This window comes from Dryobates pubescens, chromosome 40 (assembly GCF_014839835.1).
Source record: "Dryobates pubescens isolate bDryPub1 chromosome 40, bDryPub1.pri, whole genome shotgun sequence".
Taxonomy (NCBI): domain Eukaryota; kingdom Metazoa; phylum Chordata; class Aves; order Piciformes; family Picidae; genus Dryobates; species Dryobates pubescens.
In genome coordinates this window covers 323,119-344,856 of record NC_071651.1, presented here as the reverse complement: position 1 = coordinate 344,856, position 21,738 = coordinate 323,119, and the positions used below count along the sequence as shown (strand labels likewise).

Below are 21,738 nucleotides of genomic sequence, written 5' to 3'. Positions count from 1 at the left end.
CGCGCTCCCGGCCAATGGCGGCGCGGAGGGGGCGGGCCTCGAGGGGGGCGCGGCGCAGTTAGCCTCGCCCCGCCCCGGCCCGGCCCGGTCGGCGCTGGGTCCTAGAGCCCGCCCCCCGCGCAGCCAGTTCCGGTGGCTCGGCGCCGCTCGCTCGCCCCGAGGGGCGCTTCCGGCCCGCGGCGGGGGCGGGCGCTTCCGGCGGGGCGGGGGTTACGTCGCGGCGGGGCCGGCTGGAGGGGGTGGGGGGGCAAGGCGGTGGTAGGCCGCGGTAGCCCCTGAGCCCCCGCGGCAGTCCCGGAGCCGGGCCGGGCTCCGGCGGAAGGTGAGGCCGCGGCGGCTGCGAGGGAGCGCGGAAGGGGGCGGCGGGGAGGGGGGGGCCGGGGGCGGCGGGGTGCCGCGCCGCGGAGGAAGGCCCTGCGGGGCACCGAGGGATCGGCGTTAGGCGCTCGCCCGGTGCGGGCCCTGCGGCCGCAGCAGCACCGAACGCAGCGGGGGCGGCCCCGGGCGGCGTGCGGAGGCTCCCGGCGGCTGCCCGAGGCTCGGGGAAGGGCCTTGAGGGTCGCCGTGGCTCGGGGCCGGGGGCTCGTGGCGCCGCGGGCAGGCTGGCAGCAGCCCGGGGCGGGCGGGGCGGAGGCCGGGCCCGGCCGGGGCAAGGCCGCGGGGGTGGGGAGGGGGCTGCCGGGGGCGGGGGGGGGCTGCCGGGGGCGGGCAGCGCTTTGGGGCTGGGGCGGGGGAGAAGCCCAGCGAGGCCTTGGAGGGGGAAGGGAAACGATGGGGAGGAAAGAGGCTCCCGGGAGCGGGGTACGGCCCCGGGGGCTGCGCGGGGTCTTTGTGCCGCCGGAGGCTTGGGCTGGAGGAGAAGCTCTTGGTCCCGGGCTCTGTCCGACCCCCCCTTCCCCCTCCCCCCGTCCGTGTGTCCCGACCCCCCCCGTCCGTGTGTCCCGAGTGGGTTTGGTCACTGCTGGGATCCAAGCTGTGACCCCAAAGGTGACCAAGTGCCCCCCCAGACCTCCCTGGGTGGCCCAGCCCCCCCCTCCCAGCCTTCCTCTCCTGGCAGCTGCTGGAGGAGGAAGAGGAAGGAGGAAAAACTTCCCTCTGGGTCCCCCCAAAAAGCTTCTCTGGGGGCAGTTAATTTGCAGCCTCGGGGGGGGGAGGGGGGGAGCTGAAGGGAGGATTTGGGGTGCTTGGGGGGGGCGGGGGGGGGAACCCCTTGCATGGTGACCTCGTTCCTGGGGCCCTGAACCTCTCTGTCCAGGGAGGGAGGGGAGGGGAGGAGGGAAGTTGGTAATTAAGTGGCATAAAGGCTTCATTCCTGACCAGCTTTCCACATCCTGCTGCTGCCCTGGGCCTGGCAGCCTCCAGGAAGGGCTTTTGGGGTGATAAAAGGGGGGGGAGAGAGGGGGAAACGCCCCCCAAGAAACCCCCAACGAGGCACCGAGAGGAGAGGGAGGAGGTTGGGGCAGGACAACCCCTGGGGGGGACCTGGAGGCTGCTCCAGAGCTGGTCTGGGTTGGGTTGGAAGGGAGCTTGGAGGTCATCCAGCTCCAAACCCCCTCCCCCCCCACCCCTGCCATGAGTTCTGCCAGGTCTGGGCTCCCCCAGGCCGGGGGGGGGAGAGGGAAGCGCTGGAGGGAGCCCAGGGGGGGAGAGGGAAGAGCTGGAGGGAGCCCAGGGGGGAGAGGGAAGAGCTGGAGGGAGCCCAGGGGGGGCTGTGAGGATGAGGAAGGGACCTGGAGCTGCTCTGTGAGGCTGAGAGCCTGGAGCAGGGCAGCCCCAGAGGGGCTCTGAGCTGGGGGGGAAGGGGGGGAGGGCAAGAGGCTGGGGCCAGACCCTGCTGGGTGCTGCCCAGGGGGCACCAAGTGCCCCCCCAGGAGGAGAAAGCTCTTTGGGGGGAGGCTGCAGGAGGCCTGGAGCTGCCCAGGGAGGTTTGGGAGGCTCCTGGTGGCCATGGTGCCCCTGGGCAAGCTGCTGGGGGGTGCCCAGGGTGGGCTTGGGCACTGGGGGGGGGGCTCCAGAGGTCCCTCCCCCACCCTGAGCCCCCTCTGGGCCTCTTTCCCCTGCAGGCCAGGGAAGGTGAGGCCCTGCAGAGGGCTTTGGGCTCCTCAGGAGGCTGTGTGTGGAGACTTGGCCTCCCCTGGGTCCTGCTGGGGTGGGGGAGGGCCTGGCACAGCCTTCCTCCCTCTCCCCACCCTCCTCAGCCCTTCCTTTGCCTTTTTCACCCTCTCCCTGGCCCAGAGCTCTCCTGGCCCTCTTCAGCCTCCCCTGGCAGTGGCTCTTGGTCCTCCCAGGAGGACTTCCCCAGGCCCAGGAGGAGGAGAGGTTGAAGATGGGAGGCTGGGAGCCCCTCCCTCAGCAGAGCAATCCCAGCCTGGCACTGCCCCCCCGCTGCCCAGGGAGGAATTCTGCTGCACAAGGTACAGCCTGCAGCCCCCCAGGGAGGGCTGGGGGCTGGGGGGGGGGCAGTTGGGGTCCTCCCCCCACACCCCTGCAGCCTCTGACCCCTGGGAGGTTGGGGTCATGGCAGGAGGGCTTGGGGCTGGTGCTTGGCTGGGGGGCTGGGGGAGCTTTGGGGGGCCTCTGGGGGGCTCTCAGGGGTCCTTGGGGGGTTCTCAGAGGCCTTTTGGGGGTTCTGGGGGGTGGTCCTTGGGGTCCCCTCAGGGGAGATGGGGGAGGGATGGAGCCAGGAGCAGGGGGAGATGGTTTGGAGCTGAGGAGAGAGGGAAGGAGTTCTGCACCATGAGGGTAGGGGAGAGCCTGGCCCAGGCTGCCCAGGGAGCCTGGCACCAGCCCTGGCACCAGCCCTGGCACCAGCCCTGGGCAGGTTGGCTGTGGGGCTCTGGGCTGCAGCTGCCTGCAGTGGCCCTGAGTGCCCTGCCCAGGCCAAACCTTTCCCCTCCCTGCTTCCCACTCCCCAGGGAGCCCCTGGGTGCCAGCCCCTGGGTGCCACCCCCTGGGTGCCACCCCTGGGTGCCAGCCCTGGCTGGGGAGGGGGAGCTGTGCCCTCCTTAGTGAGCTGCTCACTGAAGCTCTGCCCAGCAGCTGCTGCTCCCTGGGGCCTCTGAGTGCCCCTCAAGGACCCCTTGGAGCCCCCAAAAGGCCTCTGAGTGCCCCCCAAGGACCCCTGAGGACCCCCCCCGGGTGGCCACATGGCTCCAGCTGAGGTCTTGCAGGGAACATCCAGCAGGGTTGGCACAGCAGCTGGCAGGGCCAGACCTGAGGTGCCAGGGGGGGTGCCAGCAGGTGGCCACCTGGCCTTGGCAAGCTGCCCCTTGCCAGCTGGGCTGCAGCCACAGGGACCCCTCAGGGGGGTGGCAGCTCCATGGTGGGGAGGAGGAGGAGGAGAGGAGCTCCAGCCCTACCCTGGGGCTGCTCCAGCTGGTGCCAGGGGGAGGAGAGGGCTGGAGCTTGGCAGGCAGGGTGCTGGGGGGGGGCTGGGGGCCTGATCCTGAGCGCTGTGCCCCCCTGCAGGGCTGTGGCAGCGGTGCTGAGCGATGGGGTATGATGTGGCACGCTTCCAGGGGGACGTGGACGAGGACCTGATCTGCCCCATCTGCAGTGGGGTCCTGGAGGAGCCAGTGCAGGTTGGTTGCTGCCCCCCAGGCACTGGAAGCCTTCCCCCTGGGGGGGGCTCCAAGGCTTGGAGGCCTCTGCCTGAGGGGCAGAGAGGTCCTTGGGGTTGGGGGAGACCTTCCCAAGAGCCTCCAGCCCCCAGAGCCTGCTGCAGGGCTCAGCACCACGGCTGGGGGGCCCTGGAACCCCTCCAGGAGGGGTTCCCCTCTCCCCCCTCTCCCTCCTCTGCTCCCATTCCCCTCTCCCCCCCTCCTTCCTCTTCCTCCTCTCCCTCTTCTGCTCCCATTCCTCTCCCCCTCCCTTCCTCCTCTCTCTGTGAGCTTCTCTCTCTCTTTCTCCTTCTCCTCTTCCTCCTCTGCATTCCCTCCCAGCCCCTCTCTTCCTCCTCTGCTCCCATTGCCCTCTCCCCTCACCCCTCCCCTCCCTCTCCCCTCACCCCTCCCCTCCCTCTCCCCTCTCCCCTCTCCCCTCTCCCCTCTCCCCTCTCCCCTCTCCCCTCTCCCCTCTCCCCTTTCCCTTCTCCCCGCTCCCTTCTCCCTCTCCCCTCCCCCTCTCCCCTCTCCCTTCCCCCCTCTCCCTCTCCCTCTCCCTCTCCCTCTCCCCCTCTCCCCTCTCCCCTCCCCCCTTCCCCTCCCCCCTCTGCCCCCCTCCCCCTCTCACCTCTCTGCTCTCCGGCCCGGGGCAGGCCCCGCACTGCGAGCACGCCTTCTGCAACGCCTGCATCACCCAATGGTTCTCGCAGCAGCAGACCTGCCCGGTGGACCGCAGCGTGGTGACGGTGGCGCACCTGCGGCCGGTGCCGCGCATCATGCGCAACATGCTGAGCAAGCTGCAGATCAGCTGCGACAACGCCGCCTTCGGCTGCCCGGCCGTGCTGCGGCTCGACACGCTGGGCGCCCACCTCAGCGACTGCCAGCACAACCCCAAGCGCCCCGTCACCTGCCAGCAGGGCTGCGGGTCAGGGGAGGGGGTCCCGAGTCACCTGCCAGCAGGGCTGCGGGGCAGGGGGGGCAGGGGTGGGGGTCCCGAGTCACCTGCCAGCAGGGCTGCGGGTCAGGGGGGGCAGGGGCGGGGGTCCCGAGTCACCTGCCAGCAGGGCTGCGGGTCAGGGGGGGCAGGGGCAGGGGTCCCGAGTCACCTGCCAGCAGGGCTGCGGGTCAGGGGGGGCAGGGGCGGGGGTCCCGAGTCACCTGCCAGCAGGGCTGCGGGTCAGGGGGGGCAGGGGCGGGGGTCCCGAGTCACCTGCCAGCAGGGCTGCGGGTCAGGGGGGGCAGGGGCGGGGGTCCCGAGTCACCTGCCAGCAGGGCTGCGGGTCAGGGGGGGCAGGGGCGGGGGACCCGAGTCACCTGCCAGCAGGGCTGCGGGTCAGGGGGGGCAGGGGCGGGGGTCCCGAGTCACCTGCCAGCAGGGCTGCGGGTCAGGGGGGGCAGGGGTGGGGGTCCCGAGTCACCTGCCAGCAGGGGTGGGGGTCCCGAGTCACCTGCCAGCAGGGCTGCGGGTCAGGGGGGGCAGGGGCAGGGGTCCCGAGTCACCTGCCAGCAGGGCTGCGGGTCAGGGGGGGCAGGGGCGGGGGTCCCGAGTCACCTGCCAGCAGGGCTGCGGGTCAGGGGGGGCAGGGGTCCCGAGTCACCTGCCAGCAGGGCTGCGGGTCAGGGGGGGCAGGGGTCCCGAGTCACCTGCCAGCAGGGGTGGGGGTCCCGAGTCACCTGCCAGCAGGGCTGGGGGTCAGGGGGGGCAGGGGCGGGGGTCCCGAGTCACCTGCCAGCAGGGCTGGGGGTCAGGGGGGGCAGGGGCGGGGGTCCCGAGTCACCTGCCAGCAGGGGTGGGGGTCCCGAGTCACCTGCCAGCAGGGCTGCGGGTCAGGGGGGGCAGGGGCGGGGGTCCCGAGTCACCTGCCAGCAGGGCTGCGGGTCAGGGGGGGCAGGGGCAGGGGTCCCGAGTCACCTGCCAGCAGGGCTGCGGGTCAGGGGGGGCAGGGGTCCCGAGTCACCTGCCAGCAGGGCTGGGGGGCAGGGGTCAGGAGGAGGAGGAAGGCTCCCAGGAGGAGGCAGAGGAGGGCTGGGGGGCAGTGGGGGTCACGAGTCACCTGCAGGTCAGGGGGGGAGGAAGGCTCTGGGGGCAGCGGGGGGGTCACCTGTGAGCAGGGCTGGGGGCGAGGAGGCTGCTGGGGGGGAGGAAGAGGAGGAGGAGGAGGAGGAGGTGGGGGGGGGGGGTTGGGGATGGAGCTCGTTGGGTGCCAGCCTCCAGCGCGGCCCCGGGCCCGGGGGGGATGTGGCCTCCAGCCGGGCCGGGGGCAGGCGGTGAGTGCCTGGCGCCCCCTCCCCCAGGCTGGAGATGCCGAAGGATGAGCTGCCCGCCCACAACTGCGTCAAGCACCTCCGGGCCGTGGTGCAGCAGCAGCAGACCAGGATCGCAGAGCTGGAGAAGACCTCGGCCGAGCACAAGCACCAGCTGGCCGAGCAGGTGGGCGCCGGGGGGGCTCGGCCCCTGCCCCTGCCGGCTGTGCAGCGGCCCCGGGGGGGGCTTGGCTGCTCGGCTGGGCGAGCTGGGGGGGCTGGAGGGGGTGAGGGGAGGTGGAGGGGGTGAGGAGTGGGGTGAGGGAGGAGGTGAGGAGGGCTGGAGGGGGTGAGGGGAGGTGGAAGGGGTGAGGAGTGGGGTGAGGGGAGGTGGAGGGGGTGAGGAGTGGGGTGAGGGAGGAGGTAAGGAGGACTGGAGGGGGTGAGGGGAGGTGGAGAGGGTGAGGAGTAGGGTGAGGGAGGAGGTGAGGGGAGGTGGAGGGGGTGAGGGGAGGTGGAGGGGGTGAGGGGAGGTTGGAGGGGGTGAGGGGAGGTTGGAGGGGGTGAGGAGTGGGGTGAGGGGAGGTGGAGGGGGTGAGGGGAGGTGGAGGGGGTGAGGGGAGGTGGAGGGGGTGAGGGGAGGTTGGAGGGGGTGAGGAGTGGGGTGAGGGGAGGTGGAGGGGGTGAGGGGAGGTGGAGAGGATGAGGAGTAGGGTGAGGGAGGGGGTGAGGGGGGCTGGAGGGGGTGAGGGGGGCTGGAGGGATGGGATCCATCCAGAGGGATCTGTGCACAACCTCAGGAAGGGTCAACAAGGCTCAGCCCAAGGTTCCTGCAGCCCAAGCTCCAGTCCGGGCTGGGTGGTTAGGAAGGGCTTGGAGAGCAGCCCCCAGGAGAAGGCTTTGTGGCTGCCACTTGGTGACAGAAGTCCACCAGGAGCCAGCACTGGTCCCTGGCACCCCGGGGGCCACCTCTGTGTCCCACCCCGGAGGCAGTGTGGCACCGGGGAGGGGATTCTGCCCCTGCCTGCCCCCAGCACCAGCAGGACCTGGAGCTTGCTGCAGGGGGGTCCGGAGGAGATGCGATCAGAGGGGGCTGGAACTGGAGGGGTCTTGGAGGTCCCTCCCAGCCCATTCCACCACTCCATGGGCTGTGGTGTGGGGTGAGCCAGGCCGGGGGGGGGGGCTGCTGTGGTGACCCCCGGTGGCCTCCCCGCAGAAGAGAGACATCCAGCTGCTGAAGGCCTACATGAGAGCCATCCGCAGCGTCAACCCCAACCTGCAGAACCTGGAGGAGACCATCGAGTACAACGAGATCCTGGAGTAAGCCCTGGGAGCTCCTGCGCTGGGGGGGCCTGGGGGGGTGGGGGAGCCTCCCCCCCCCTCCCTTATCCTAGCTCTGTCCTCGTCCCCCTCCCCCCCGGGTGGGTGAGCTCCCTTCAGTTCACCTGGGTGCAGAACTCCCTTCCTCCTCTCCTCCCTCCCCGCTCTCCCTTCCTCCTCTCCCTCCCTCCCCGCTCTCCCTTCCTCCTCTCCTCCCTCTCTGCTCCTTTTGCTCTCGTATCATTGTCCCCTCCTCCCTCCCCCCTAGGTGGTTGAACTCTCTGCAGCCGGCCCGGCTGCAGTTGTCCCCTCCTCTCTCCCCTCCCCTTTTTGCTACCTCTATCATTGTCCCCTCCTTCCTCCCCTCCCCTCCTGCTGTCTCTCACCGTTGCCCCCTCCCCCCTAGGTCGTTGAACTCCCTGCAGCCGGCCCGGCTGCAGTTGTCCCCTCCTCTCTCCCCTCCCCTTTTGCTACCTCTATCGTTGCCCCCCTCCCCTCCCGCCGCCTCTCACCGGTGCCCCCTCCCCCCCAGGTGGGTGAACTCGCTGCAGCCGGCGCGGGTGACCCGCTGGGGGGGGATGATCTCGACGCCGGACGCGGTGCTGCAGGCGGTGATCAAGCGGTCGTTGGTGGAGAGCGGCTGCCCCACCTCCATCATCAACGAGCTGATCGAGAACGCCCACGAGCGGAGCTGGCCGCAGGGCCTGGCCACGCTGGAGACCAGGCAGATGAACCGCCGCTACTACGAGAACTACGTGGCCAAGAGGATCCCCGGCAAGCAGGCGGTGGTGGTGATGGCCTGCGAGAACCAGCACATGGGCGAGGACATGGTGCTGGAGCCAGGCCTCGTCATGATCTTCGCCCACGGCGTGGAGGAGATCTGAGCCCAGCCGCGGGGAGAGGGCAGGAGGGGGCCCCCGGGGGCGGCGGTGGTGTGAAAGGAGAGAGGAGGTGGTGGTGGGCACCGAGGGGGCTGCCCGGAGTGCCCTGCTGGAGGTGGGCACCGAGGGAACTGTTTTGGTGCCCCCAGCCCTGCTGGAGGTGGGCACCGAGGGAACTGTTACAGTGGCTCCAGCCCTGCTGGAGGTGGGCACCGAGGGAACTGCTTTGGTGCCCCCAGCCCTGCTGGAGGTGGGCACCGAGGGAACTGCTTTGGTGCCCCCAGCCCTGCTGGAGTTAGGCACCGAGGGAACTGATTCAGTGGCTCCAGCCTGGATGGAGCTGGGCACCAAGGGAACTGCTTTGGTGGCTCAAACTCTGCTGGAGGTGGGCACCGAGGGAACTGTTTCAGTGGCTCCAGCCCTGGTGGAGATTGGCACTGAGGGAACTGTTTCGGTGCCCCCAGCCCTGCTGGAGGTGGGCACCGAGGGAACTGCTTTGATGGCTCCAACCCTGCTGGAAATAGGCACCAAGGAAACTGTTTTGGTACCCCCAGCCCTGGTGGAGCTGGGCACCAAGGGATCTGCTGTGGTGGCTCAAACTCTCTGGGCACCAAGGGAACTGTTTTAATGGCTCCAGCCCTGGTGGAGATGGGCACCAAGCTACTTGGAGTGCCCTGCTGGAGGTGGGCACTGAGGGAACTGCTTTGGTGCCCCCAACCCTGCTGGAAGTAGGCACCAAGGGAACTGTTTCAGTGGCTCCAGCCCCGGTGGAGATGGGCACCAAGGGAACTGCTTTGATGGCTCCAACCCTGCTGGAGGTGGGCACCAAGGGACCTGTTTTGGTGCCCCCAGCCCTGCTGGAGGTGGGCACCAGGGGTAGCTGCTGGGAGCTGTTTCGGTGTCCCTGGTACTGCTGGGGTTGGCCAAGGGCCCACGGCTGCCCTGCTGCCCTCCCTGCCCACCTCTGGGGCCTCCTGCTCTGGCGCTGAGCCCCTCCCTGCCTGCCCCTCCTTGGCTGCCCCCCTCGGTGCCCTTTGGGGGGCAGAAGCAGACCCCCCCTCATGCTGCCAGACTCCTCAGCCCCTGACTGCCAGCGGGGGCTGCTGCCTCCCCCCACGGCTCAGCCTGGACCCCCCCCAGAGGCCTCACCCTGAGCCCCCCCCCGGACTTTCTTTGCCCTCCAGATTTTCCACCTCTCGTTTCTTGCCTTCGCCCTGTGGCAGCAGCAGGCTGGGGAGGGGGCTTGGCTGGGGGGGGGGTGCCAGGGGGAGGGTCCCCAACCCGGGGCCCTGCCCCAGCCCCTCCTTGACCTCTGGAGCCAAACCAGCTGCCGCCGAGCCCGCGGTGCCCGCCGAGGGCTGGCATTGGGGACCAGCTTGCCCCGGGTGCCCCTCTCTGTGCATGCCCCCAGCCCCTCTGCTCCGGGGAGAGGCCGGAGCCCTGCGCCCCCCTCCCCAGCTCACAGCTCCCACCCTGTCCCGAGGCACCCCCAACTCCCGCCCCATGTCCCACCTCCCGCCCTGCCCAGTGTCCTGCCCCAGCTCCTGTCCTGTGCCTTGCCCCAGGTCCTGCACCCTGCCCGCCCCTGTGTGATGCTCCAGGCCCTACCTTGTGTCCTGCCCCACGTCCTGTCCTGTGCCTTGCCCCACATCCTACCCTGGGTCCTGCCCCACGGCCTGCCCCCTGTCCTGTCCTACCCTGGGCCGTGCCCCAGCTCCTCTCCTGCCCCATGTGCCTTGCCCCATGTCCTGCCCCAGCTCCTACCTTGGATCCTCTTCCACCTCCTGCCCCAGGTCCCCTCCCCCCCCCCCCCCCAGCCACTTCCTGGCTCCAATTCTCTTCTTTTTTTACCGTTCCTCTTTTTGTTTTATTTTTGGCTGTTTTTGGCCTTTTCTCATTTTTTTTCTTTACCCTCTTTTTCTCTTTGGATTCCAAGGCGCCGCGAAGGGGCTTCCCCCCTCCCCCCCCGCCCCCTCCCCCTTTTTCCTCGTCGGGAATTTAATTTATTTGCCTTTTCCTGGGGTTTGGGTTTGTCGGTTTTGGTCCTTTGCGCTCCGGGCTCTGGCGCGGGGCCGGGGGGCGAGGGGTGGGGGTCTTGCCCTCCCTCCCCCCCCCCTCCGCCCCGGGGGCGCTGGCGGGGTTTGAGTGCTCAATAAACACCGATCCGGTTGCGTTAACGGTGTCTGGGGGGGTCCCTGCCTGCTCCTCCGCGGAGGGGGATGGGGGGTGGGGGTGGAGGGAGACCCCTAGGGGGTAGGGGGGGAAGGGGGTTGGGTGGTCGGGGGTCGTCGCCCTGTCCCCGTGGCAGGGAGATTCGCTGTGCGGATTGGGTTCCCCCCCCCCCCCGATCCCGGGAGCAGCAGCGGGCTCCGCTGGGGGTGGTGCGGAGGGGGTCTCCGGGGCGCTCTCCCCGGTGGGTGTCCGCGCTGCGCCCTTCCGCCGCCTCCGAGGCGCCGTCCCCTCCGCCCACAAAGACAACCGCGCCCCCTCCCCTCCCCCCCCGTAGACCCCTTCCGCCAGCCGGTAAAAGTTCGGTACCGGGGGGAGCTGTGAGGATGCTTCCGGTGCGAGCCGAGCGCCGCCGCGCCCCGGTTCAGCGGCGGCCCCGGCGCCGTTCCGCCTCCCCCCCAGCAAAAGCGGAGGCGGCGTCACGGACAGGATTCGAACCTGTGCGGGGAAACCCCATTGGATTTCGAGTCCAACGCCTTAACCACTCGGCCACCGTGACTCCCGCGCCACCTTCCGCCGCGCTCCACCTAGACCGGGCCCCGCCGGCACCGCCCGGGCCCCGCGCCGCTGCCCCCGCGCCGGCCCCCCGCCGCCTCCCCGCCCTTCCCGTTACCCCGCGGCTCCCCAGCCGTGCCCGGCTCCCCCCCACCCCCCCGAGAGGGGGAAAGCCGTGGTGATAAACCACCCGAGCCGCCAGGGGGCGCCGCGTCACCCCCGCGCGGGCTGAGCGCGGGGCGGGCGGCGCGTCCCGGAGCCGGTAGGGGGCGGTAGAGGGAGAGGCGGGGGTGGGCCCCCGGTAGGGCGGTAGCGTAGAGGCGAGGCGGGGCCGGTGGCGCAGGCGGCGGCGCGGGGCCGGCAGGGGGCGGCGGCGCGGCGGGCGGCCGGCAGGGGGCGGTAGCGCGGCGGCGGCGGCAGGCGGCGGGAGGCGCCCGGGCCGCTGGAAGATGGCGGTGCGGAAGAAGGACGGCGGCCCCAACGTCAAGTACTACGAGGCCTCGGACACCGTCAGCCAGTTCGACAACGTCCGCCTCTGGCTCGGCAAGAACTACAAGAAGGTAGAGCGGCGGCCGGGGCCGGGGCGGCGCCGGTACCGGGGTCCCCCTCCCCCGCCGGGCCCAGCCTGTCACGGCCCCGCCGCCGCCATCGCTGCTGCACAGCCTCCCCCTCCCCCCCCCCCAAGATCCCCTCCCGGGGGCTCGGCGGCGGCAGCGCTGATGCCCCCTCCCCACCCCCCCCCCGCAGTACATCCAGGCCGAGCCCCCCACCAACAAGTCGCTGTCGAGCCTGGTGGTGCAGCTGCTGCAGTTCCAGGAGGAGGTCTTCGGCAAGCACGTCAGCAACGCGCCCCTCACCAAGCTCCCGGTAAGCCCCCCCGGACCCCCCCCCGGCACCCACCCCCCCTCCCCCGGGAGCCCCCGGCCGCAGCGCCGCACGGGCAGGGGGCTTGGAACCCCCCCCCCCCGGGGAGCCGCCCCTGCGGACCCCGGCGACGGCGACCCCAAGGGTCTGCAGGACAAAGCTGAGCAGGGACAGGGACCCCGGGGAAGCCCCACGGGGAGCTGGGGACGGTGCCCTGGGGGGGGGACAGCACCTGGGTGACCTGGGGACAGGGCTGTGGTGACCTCCTGCTCTGTGCCAGCTCCGACAGAGCTCCAAAGGGCTGGGGACAGAGCTGCAAAGGGTTGGGGACAGAGCTGCAGAGGGCTGGGGACAGAGCTCCAAAGGGTTGGGGACAGAGCTGCAGAGGGTTGGGGACAGAGCTCCAAAGGGCTGGGGACAGAGCCCCAGAGGGCTGGGGACAGAGCTGCAAAGGGCTGGGGACAGAGCTCCAGAGGGTTGGGGACAGAGCTCCAAAGGGTTGGGGACAGAGCTCCAAAAGGTTGGGGACAGAGCTGCAGAGGGTTGGGGACAGAGCCTCAGAGGGTTGGGGACAGAGCTGCAGAGGGCTGGGGACAGAGCCTCAGAGGGTTGGGGACAGAGCTGCAGAGGGTTGGGGACAGAGCTGCAGAGGGTTGGGGACAGAGCCGCAGAGGGCTGGGGACAGAGCTCCAGAGGGCTGGGGACAGAGCTCCAGGGGGTTGGGGACAGAGCTCCAAAGGGCTGGGGACAGAGCCCTGGTGGCCTCCTGCTCACTGACAGAACCACAAAGAGCTGGGGACAAGGCTGAGTGGGAGCAGTGCCCCAGTGGGGCAGGGACAAGCAGCCCAGAGACCTGGGGTCCAAGCTCCAGAGCCCCAGGGACAGCACCCAGGGCTGTGCCCCAGAGTGGGGCAGTGCCCAGGCCAGGGGTGGTGCCCAGGTGACACTTGGGCACTGTCCAGCTGGGAGCTACCCCCCAATAAAACCCCAGGGGCCAGCACCCTGGGCCAGGGCCCTGAGCACAGCCAGCGCCTCAGGGACACTCTGTAGAGCTGGGGACAGCACCCTGGGGCCTCCAGGACAGGGCCTGAGGAGCTGGGGGCAGAGCCCAGCGAGGAGATGGGAGGGGGAGCCTGGCACCCAGGTGAGGGCCTGGCACCCAGGTGAGGGCTGGCACCTAGAGATGGGCCTGGCACCCAGGTGAGGGCTGGCACCTAGAGATGGGCCTGGCACCCAGGTGAGGGGCTGGCACCCTGATTGTGTCCTGGCACCCAGGCATGGGGCTGGCACCCAGGTGAGGGGCTGGCACTCAGAGATGGGGCTGGCATCCTGATGATGCCCTGGCACCCAGGTGAGGGCTGGCACCTAGAGATGGGCCTGGCACCCAGGTGAGGGCTGGCACCCAGGTGAGGGCTGGCACCTAGAGATGGGCCTGGCACCCAGGTGAGGGCTGGCAGCCAGGTGAGGGGCTGGCACCCAGGTGAGGGGCTGGCACCCAGGTGAGGGGCTGGCACCCTGATTGTGTCCTGGCACCCAGGCATGGGGCTGGCACTCTGGTAAGAGGCTGGCCCCCTGGTGATGCCCTGGCACCCCAAGGAGGGTGCCAGCCCCCTCTCCCCTCCTCCATGGGCACCCCCTGAGCCCCTTCCCTCCTGTTGCAGATCAAATGCTTCCTGGACTTCAAGGCAGGAGGAGCTCTGTGCCACATCCTGGCAGCTGCTTATAAGTTCAAGAGCGACCAAGGATGGTGAGTGCCCACCTCTGTGCCATGCCAGGGCTGGGGGGGGAGGTCACAAGGTCATGGGAGGAGGGGGGGGGTCACACAGCCATGGGGAGGGGGTGAGGGGTTGGCTGCCCTCAGGCCTGGGCTGCTGCTGGCTGCGCTGTGAGCAGCTGCTGAGCTTTGGCCGAGCGCAGGGCTGGGGGGAATCGGAGGGGGGCAGTAAAAAGGGCTGGGGGGGGGCAGATCACAAAGCCATGGGGGGTGAGGGGGGGTCACAAAGCTGTGGGGATTTGGGGTGAGGGGGTCACAAAGCCATGGGGATTGGGGGGGGGGGGCCACAAAGCCATGGAGGGGGGGAAGGGGTTGGCTGCCCTCAGGCCTGGGCTGCTGCCTCGCGAGCGGCTGCCAAGCACCGGAGCGGGGTGGGGGCGGTTGGGGGGGTAAAAGGGGAGGGGTAAAAAGGGTTGGGGGGGGGTAGGGGTCCTTTACCCCAACAGCCACCCCCAAAGCCCCCTCCCCAAGGCTCTGGGTGGTGGCCAGGAGCCCTGAGCTGTGGCTTTCATGAGAGTCGCTCTTTTCTCCCAACGAGGCGGCGTTTCGATTTCCAGAATCCCTCCCGCATGGATCGCAACGTGGAGATGTTCATGACCATAGAGAAGTCCCTGGTGCAGGTGGGGAGGCCTCTGCCCCCCACCTTCCCTTCCCCCACCCCCAGAAAGTCTCTAGGGTTTCCCCCCCCTCCCTCACCTCTCTTCCTTTCCCCCCTCCCCAGAACAACTGCCTGGCCCGGCCCAACATCTTCCTGCACCAGGAGATCGAACCCAAGCTGCTGAGCAAGCTGAAGGACATCGTGAAGAGGCACCAGGTTGGGGGCAGTGGGGGTGGGCTGTGTGGATCTGGGGGGTGGGGGGAGGGGGTGGGTTAGAGGTGGGGAGGGGTCCTTGTCCTCGTGTTCAGCTCTGGAGCCACTTCCCTGCTGTGCCGGCAGGGCACAGTGACCGAGGACAAGAGCAACGCTTCCCACATCGTCTGCCCTGTCCCCGGGAACCTGGAGGAAGGTGAGTGAGAGGGGGCAGGCTCCTGCTGGAAGGTTTGGGGGGCTTTGAGGAGGGGGTTCTGGGGGGGCTGGGGCGGCTCTCAGAGGGTCCCTGCTCTCCTGTGCCCCGCAGAGGAGTGGGTCCGGCCGGTGATGAAGCGCGACAAGCAGGTCCTGCTGCACTGGGGCTACTACCCTGACAGGTCAGAGGGGTCCTGGGGGGTGGGGCTGTGGGGATGCAGCTGAAGCCTGTTGGGAGCCCCCTCCCTGTGCCCACCCACCACAGTGGGTGCCACCCTCACCCCTCCTTGCACCCCACCCACCCCCCAGCTACGACACCTGGATCCCTGCCAGCGAGATCGAGGCCTCCGTGGAGGAGGCTCCGACGCCGGAGAAGCCTCGGAAGGTATCGGGGGGGGGGGGGGGCAGGGGGGGTGATGCCTGCAGCCCCCCACCCCTGCCCTGCTTGGTGGCTGCCTGGTGGCTGCCTGGCAGCCTCCTGCCAAGCCCTGCCTGGCAGGTGCATGCCAAGTGGATCCTGGACACCGACACCTTCAACGAGTGGATGAATGAGGAAGACTACGAAGTGAGCGACGAGAAGAGCCCCGCGGCGCGCAGGAAGAAGATCTCGGCCAAGACCCTGACAGATGAGGTCAGAGCCAGGAGGCAAACAGTGCCTGGGGTGGGGGTGGGGGGAAGGGGGAGCCCATCCCACTCGGGTGGACCCCCCCCCAACCCCCTCCTCATCCAGGTGAACAGCCCTGACTCCGACCGCCGCGACAAGAAGGGAGGCAACTACAAGAAGCGGAAGCGGTCGCCCTCCCCCTCGCCCACCCCCGAGGCCAAGAAGAAGAATGCCAAGAAAGGGTGAGCCCAGGAGGGTCCCATCCTGCCCCCCCCCCGGGGGGAAGGGTCCCTGGGGGTGGTTCAGTTCTGCCCCTGGGGTGCCAAGGGGCAGCACAGGGACCGGCCTCACCTTGGCAGACCTTCCACCCCCTACAACAAGTCCAAGCGCGGGCACCGGGAGGAGGAGCAGGAGGACCTGACCAAGGACATGGATGAGCCTTCCCCTGTGCCCAACGTGGAGGAGGTGACCTTGCCCAAGACAGGTGAGGGCTGGCAGGGCCTTGGCAGCGCCCCCTGGCACGAGCACGGCCTGGGGGACCCCAAGCCCTGGGGGTTGCTGAGCTCAGCTTCCCCTCCCCCCGAACAGTCAACACCAAGAAGGACTCAGAGTCTGCGCCCGTCAAGGGTGGCACCATGACAGACCTGGGTGAGCCTGGGGTGCCAGGGCACGGTGCCACCCGTGCCCCCCTGCTTCCCTGGGGCTGGCAGTGCCCCCCCCCAGCTGTCCTCACTCTCCTCTTTCTCTCCCAGACGAGCAGGAGGATGAGAGCATGGAGACAGCTGGCAAGGTGAGGAGGGCACCCCCCGGGCCGGCCTCACCTCGGGGCTCTGTGGCCTCCTCCTGTGGCCTCATCCTGCCCTGAGGCCTGAGGGCAGCTCAGGACCCCCTGTGCTGGTGCCTGGCAGGACGAGGAGGAGAATGGCACTGGGAGCAAGGGGGAGCAGGCCAAGAACCCTGAGCTGCACGAGGACAACGTCACGGAGCAGACTCACCACATCATCATCCCCAGCTACGCGGCCTGGTTCGACTACAACAGGTAGGGCACCGTGCCCAGGCTGCCAGCTGGGCATCAGGGTGCTGCCCAGGCTGCCAGCCAGGGCAGCTGAGGAGGAGGATGCTGCCCTGCAGTGCCAATCAAGGCAGCTGAGGATGAGGATGGTGCCCAAGGTGCCAGCTGTGGCAGCTGAGGATGAGGATGGTGCCCAAGATGCCATCTAGAGAGGCTGAGGAGGAGGATGGGGCAAGTCGGGTAGCTGAGGATGGTGCCCAGGGTCAGCTGGGGATGAGGCTGGTGCCTTGAGGTGCCACCCTGAGCATCTTGAGACTGATGCTGGTGCCTCCAGGTGCCACCCTGAGCACCTGAGGCTGGAGCTGGTACCTCCAGGTGCCCCCCAGAGCACCTTGAGGCCAAGACTGGTACCTCCAGGTGCCACCCTGAGCACCTTGAGGCTGGAGCTGGTACCTCCAGGTGCCACCCTGAGCATCTTGAGGTCAAGACTGGTACCTCCAGGTGCCACCCTGAGCATCTTGAGACTGGAGCTGGTACCTCCAGGTGCCACCCAGAGCACCTTGAGGTCAAGACTGATACCTCCAGGTGCCACCCAGAGCACCTTGAGGCCAAGACTGGTACCTCCAGGTGCCACCCTGAGCACCTGAGGCTGGAGCTGGTACCTCCAGGTGCCCCCCAGCCTGGCACCCACGCCCCCCTTGCCCGCAGCGTCCACGCCATCGAGCGCCGCGCCCTGCCCGAGTTCTTCAACGGCAAGAACAAGTCCAAGACCCCCGAAATGTGAGGGCCCCCTCTGCGCCCCCTCCCTGCCCCGGCGGCGGCAGGCCGGGCACTGAGGGGGGCTGCCCGCTGTGCCCGCAGCTACCTGGCCTACCGCAACTTCATGATCGACACGTACCGCCTGAACCCGCAGGAGTACCTCACCTCCACCGCCTGCCGCCGCAACCTGGCCGGCGACGTCTGCGCCATCATGCGGTGGGTGCCAGGCTGCTGCCCCCGCCCCCGGCCGACCCTCCCTGCCTGCCCCCCCCCCCCGCGCCCCCACCATGCCCTCCCCTCTCTCGCTCCCCCCAGGGTCCACGCCTTCCTGGAGCAGTGGGGGCTCATCAACTACCAGGTGGACGCCGAGAGCCGCCCCACCCCCATGGGCCCCCCCCCGACCTCCCACTTCCACGTGCTGGCTGACACCCCCTCGGGGCTGGTGCCGCTGCAGCCCAAGACCCCCCAGGTGGGTGGCACAGGCTGGGGAGCTGCTGCTCTCTGACCCCCCCCAACCCCCCAGCTGCCCCAGGTGGCTGGCACAGACTTTGGGGAGGGGGGGGGGAAGGTTTTCTGCTTGCTTCTCTGCCTCCCCCTCCCCCCCCCCCCCAGATTCTTTTCTCTCTCTTCCTGCCCCTTCCTCACCTTCCTCTTCCTCCTCCTCCTTCCTCGGCCTTTTTCCCCCCACCCCTTCCCGCTTCTCCTTTTCCCCAGGCCCCTCCCACAGCCCCTTAGGGGTGGGGTGGGGAGGAGTGGGCACGGTGGGGGGTGGGGGGCGGCCCAGGGGCCCGGGGGGGGGTTGGCACAGCTTCGATCCGTGCCTCAGGGCCGGCAGAGCGACGGCGACGCCAAGACCGGGCGCAAGAGCAAGGAGCTGGAGGAGCTGGGCACCGAGCCGGTGAAGGGCAAGCTGGAGCTGGTAGGCAGCTCCTTAAGGGGGGGTGTGGGGGTGATGGGGGGGAGCCCCTCCATCCTTGCCCCCCCCTCCCCCCAGCTGCTGGCCGAGGAAGGCTCCTTCCCTCCTCCTCCTCCTCCTCCTCCTCCTCCTTTTCCTCCTCTTCCTCCTCCTCGCCTCCCGCATGCTGCCCGCCGCCCCCCACCCCGGCGTGGGTGAGGGACACCCCAAAGCTTCCTGTTTGGGGGGGTGGGGGGGGGGTGGGGAGACACACTGATGGTGACATCCCCACGGTGGTGGGGGTGTCCCCCACCCCCCCCACCATGGTGGTGGCCCTCAGTGGTCCTCCCTTCTCTCCTCATCCTCCCTTCCCTCCCCCCCCAACCCCGGCAGCAGACTTCGGCCTCGCAGCAGATGCTGAGCTTCCCCGAGAAGGGCAAGGAGAAGCCTGCAGACATGCAGAACTTTGGCCTGAGGACTGATATGTACACCAAGAAGAATGTCCCCTCCAAGGTGGGCCCCCAGGAGGGCCTAGCTTCATGGGTTGGGTTGGGTTGGGTTGAGTTGGGTTGGGTTGGAAGAGCTCTTGAAGATCATCCCAGTTCCAAGCCCCCTGCCATGGGCAAAGCCCATGGCAGGGGGCTTGGAACTGGGATGATCTTCAACCTTCCCACCAGCCCAGGGTGCTCAGAAAGGTCACCAGGAGGTCTTCCTCCAGCCTGAAGGACCTCAGCTGCCCTCCTCTCCCCTCCCATCCCCTCCTCTCCTCCCCCTGTCCCACCAGCTCTCAGCCCTCTCTCTTCCACCTCTCCACAGAGCAAGGCGGCTGCCAGCGCCACGCGGGAGTGGACGGAGCAGGAGACCCTGCTGCTGCTGGAGGTGAGGAGGAGGTCCTCAGGGGAGGGGAGAGGAAGGGCCTGGAGGAGGGGGAAGGGCCTGAAGGAAGGGAGGAGGGAGGGGAAGGGAGGAGGGAGGGGAAGGGAGGAGGGAGGGGAAGGGGGAAGGGAGAAAGGAAGGGGGAAGGGAGAAGGGAAAGGAAGGAAGAAGGGAAAGGAGAAGGGAGGGGAAGGGAGAAGGGAGAGGAAAGGAGAAGGGAGGGGAAGGGAAAAGGAGAAGGGAGAGGAAGGGAGAAGGGAGAGGAAGGGAAAAGGGAGGAGAAGGGAGAAGGGAGGGGAAGGGAAAAGGAGAAGGGAGAGGAAGGGAGAAGGGAGAGGAAGGGAAAAGGAAGGAGAAGGGAGAGGAGGGGAAAAGGAAGGAGAAGGGAGAGGAAGGGAAAAGGAAGGAGAAGGGAGAGGAAGGGAAAAGGAAGGAGAAGGGAGAGGAAGGGAAAAGGAAGGGGAAGGGAGAAGGGAGGGGATAGGGAAAGGGAAGGGAGATGAAGGGGAGGGGAGAGGGGAGAGGAAGGGAGGAGGAGGAGGAAGAGAGAAGGGAGGGGAAGGGAGAAGGAGGAGGAAGAAAGAAGGGAGAGGAAGGGAGGAGGAGGAGGAAGAGAATAGAAGGAGGAAGGTCCTCAAGGAAGGGAGAAGGAAGAGGAAGGTCCTTGAGGAGGTGGAAGGTCCTCGGGGAAGGGAGAAGAGGAAGCTCCTGAGGGATGGGAGAAGGAAGAGGAAGGTTTTTGACAAGGAGGAAGGCCCCGAGGGAGGTGGAAGGCCCCGAGGGAGGGGGCAGCAGGGCCGCTGGAGCTCCCTGCCGCCCCCCAGGCCCTGGAGATGTACAAGGACGACTGGAACAAGGTGTCGGAGCACGTGGGCAGCCGGACCCAGGACGAGTGCATCCTGCACTTCCTCAGGCTGCCCATCGAGGATCCCTACCTGGAGGACTCCGAGGCCTCCCTGGGGCCCTTGGCCTACCAGCCCATCCCCTTCAGCCAGTCTGGCAACCCTGTGATGAGCACCGTGGCCTTCCTGGCCTCCGTGGTCGACCCTCGCGTGGCCTCTGCCGCCGCCAAGTCCGCCCTGGGTGAGGCCGGGGGGGGCAGGACCCTGCGGGGGGCTGGGGGGGCAGGGAGGGGGAGGAGGGGGCAGGGAGGGGTGCTGAGTGCTGGGGGGAGGTGGTGCTGAGTGCTGGGGGGAGATGGTGCTGAGTGCAGTGGAGGGATGGTGCTGAGTGCAGTGGGGAGATGGAGCTGAGTGCAGTGGAGGGATGGTGCTGAGTGCAGTGGGGAGATGGTGCTGAGTGCTGTGGGGTGATGGAGCTGAGTGCTGTGGAGGGATGGAGCTGAGTGCTGTGGGGAGGTGGTGCTGAGTGCTGTGGGGAGATGGAGCTGAGTGCAGTGGAGGGATGGAGCTGAGTGCTGTGGGGAGGTGGTGCTGAGTGCTGTGGGGAGATGGAGCTGAGTGCAGTGGAGGGATGGAGCTGAGTGCAGTGGGGAGATGGAGCTGAGTGCAGTGGAGGGATGGTGCTGAGTGCTGTGGGGAGATGGAGCTGAGTGCTGTGGAGGGATGGTGCTGAGTGCAGTGGAGGGATGGTGCTGAGTGCTGTGGGGAGATGGAGCTGAGTGCAGTGGGGAGATGGTGCTGAGTGCAGTGGGGAGATGGAGCTGAGTGCAGTGGAGGAGATGGAGCTGAGTGCAGTGGGGAGATGGAGCTGAGTGCAGGGGGGAGATGGAGCTGAGTGCAGTGGAGGGATGGAGCTGAGTGCAGTGGGGAGATGGTGCTGAGTGCAGTGGGGAGATGGTGCTGAGTGCTGTGGAGGGATGGAGCTGAGTGCTGTGGAGGGATGGAGCTGAGTGCTGTGGAGGGATGGTGCTGAGTGCCCTGCTGAGGGCAGCAGGACAGATCCCGGGGCGGGGGGGGGGGGACGCCCCGCGGGCAGCAGCTCCTGGCCCTAGCGCTGCGGAGGCCTGAGGGAGCATCCCCGGCGCCGCTGGCGCCCCCTAGAGGAGTTCTCCAAGATGAAGGAGGAGGTGCCCACGGCGCTGGTGGAGGCTCACGTCCGGAAGGTGGAGGAGGCAGCCAAGGTGACCGGCAGGGCCGACCCTGCCTTCGGGCTGGAGAGCAGCGGCATCGCCGGCACCGCCTCCGACGAGCCCGAGCGCATCGGTGAGCCCTGCGCCCCCTGCCGGGCCTGGGCCCCCCCCCCGGGGCTGGCCGCCCCCCACCGGGGCTGGCCGCCGCCCCCCGGGGCTGGCCGCCCCCCCCAGCCGCCCCCCCTCACCCCCTCCCCTGCCCCTGCTGTGTCCCCAGAGGAGAGCGGCGCCGAGGAGGCTCGGGCGGAGGCGCAGCCCAGCGAGGAGAAGAAGGAGGTGAAGGTAGCAGCTGGGGCCTGGGCAGGGGGGACACAAACACCTCGAGGGGGTCCTGGCACCGAGGGCTCATGGCTGGGCACCCCCCCAGGAGCCCCGGGATGGTGCCAGCGAGGAGGAGGGGAAGGAGAAGCCTGGGGAGACCCCCAAGAAGGAGGAGGAGAAGGGGAAGGAGGTGGAGAGCGAGAAGGAGCCGGACAAGGGTGACAGCGACGGCAACGGTGAGCGGAGAGCCAGGCCCTGGGGGAGAGACCCCCCCCCCCAGGGGCTGTACCCCACCAACCTGGCACCAACCCTGGCACAGGGGAGCCAGAGAAGGAGAAGGAGGCCAAGGAGGGGCCGGAGGAAGCGGCCAAGGAGGCTTCAGAGCCCGAGGCTGAGCGCAAGGCCAAGGTGGAGAGGGACATCGGGGAGGGGAACCTGTCCACCGCTGCCGCCGCAGCCCTGGCTGCTGCTGCTGTCAAGGCCAAGGTGAGAGGCTGGGAGGGGGCTGGGAGAGGTGGGGAGGGGGCTGGTGGGGAGCAGCCTGGCTGAGGGTCCTGAGCCTCCCCCTCCCCAGCACCTGGCGGCGGTGGAGGAGCGCAAGATCAAGTCCTTGGTGGCCCTGCTGGTGGAGACCCAGATGAAGAAGCTGGAGATCAAACTGCGACACTTCGAGGAGCTGGAGACCATCATGGACAGGGAGAGAGAGGCTGTGAGTGCTGCTGGGGGGCAGGGGGTGGTGGGGAGCAGCTCTGGGGAGGAGGCCCTGGGGGCAGCAGCTGCTCCGTGGGTCAGCAGTGTGCCCCCTGGGGCCGGGAAAGCCAAAG

The 21,738-nt window shown here is 69.0% G+C and overlaps 2 protein-coding genes and 1 non-coding gene across 3 annotated transcripts in view; 2 read left to right on the top strand and 1 right to left on the bottom strand.

The window, feature by feature from the left end:
• Positions 1-215: 215 nt before the first annotated feature.
• RNF41 (ring finger protein 41) lies at positions 216-8,104 on the top strand. The gene is made up of 7 exons (XM_054177434.1): positions 216-322; positions 2,236-2,414; positions 3,469-3,581; positions 4,256-4,527; positions 5,898-6,033; positions 7,063-7,166; positions 7,699-8,104. Exons 3-7 carry the CDS (start codon positions 3,492-3,494, stop codon positions 8,048-8,050), a joined length of 954 nt encoding a protein of 317 aa, XP_054033409.1. The 5' UTR covers positions 216-322; positions 2,236-2,414; positions 3,469-3,491; the 3' UTR covers positions 8,051-8,104.
• Positions 8,105-10,693: 2,589 nt separating this feature from the next.
• TRNAS-CGA (transfer RNA serine (anticodon CGA)) lies at positions 10,694-10,775 on the bottom strand. Its single transcript has one exon. It is a non-coding gene; the product is annotated as a tRNA-Ser (tRNA).
• Positions 10,776-11,160: 385 nt separating this feature from the next.
• Positions 11,161-21,738, top strand: part of SMARCC2 (SWI/SNF related, matrix associated, actin dependent regulator of chromatin subfamily c member 2) — a 14,503-nt gene continuing 3,925 nt past the window's right edge. The window contains exons 1-26 of the mRNA XM_054177330.1: positions 11,161-11,331; positions 11,519-11,638; positions 13,297-13,382; positions 13,948-14,029; positions 14,131-14,223; positions 14,347-14,416; positions 14,528-14,597; positions 14,725-14,800; positions 14,915-15,046; positions 15,146-15,261; positions 15,379-15,503; positions 15,608-15,667; positions 15,772-15,809; positions 15,928-16,058; positions 16,740-16,811; positions 16,893-17,006; positions 17,106-17,259; positions 17,617-17,709; positions 18,079-18,198; positions 18,502-18,564; positions 19,386-19,644; positions 20,565-20,726; positions 20,871-20,935; positions 21,021-21,150; positions 21,234-21,400; positions 21,489-21,623. Coding sequence (XP_054033305.1) covers positions 11,221-11,331; positions 11,519-11,638; positions 13,297-13,382; positions 13,948-14,029; positions 14,131-14,223; positions 14,347-14,416; positions 14,528-14,597; positions 14,725-14,800; positions 14,915-15,046; positions 15,146-15,261; positions 15,379-15,503; positions 15,608-15,667; positions 15,772-15,809; positions 15,928-16,058; positions 16,740-16,811; positions 16,893-17,006; positions 17,106-17,259; positions 17,617-17,709; positions 18,079-18,198; positions 18,502-18,564; positions 19,386-19,644; positions 20,565-20,726; positions 20,871-20,935; positions 21,021-21,150; positions 21,234-21,400; positions 21,489-21,623 — 2,844 coding nt within the window. The 5' untranslated portion in view covers positions 11,161-11,220. The remainder of the gene's footprint in view (positions 11,332-11,518; positions 11,639-13,296; positions 13,383-13,947; positions 14,030-14,130; positions 14,224-14,346; positions 14,417-14,527; positions 14,598-14,724; positions 14,801-14,914; positions 15,047-15,145; positions 15,262-15,378; positions 15,504-15,607; positions 15,668-15,771; positions 15,810-15,927; positions 16,059-16,739; positions 16,812-16,892; positions 17,007-17,105; positions 17,260-17,616; positions 17,710-18,078; positions 18,199-18,501; positions 18,565-19,385; positions 19,645-20,564; positions 20,727-20,870; positions 20,936-21,020; positions 21,151-21,233; positions 21,401-21,488; positions 21,624-21,738) is intronic.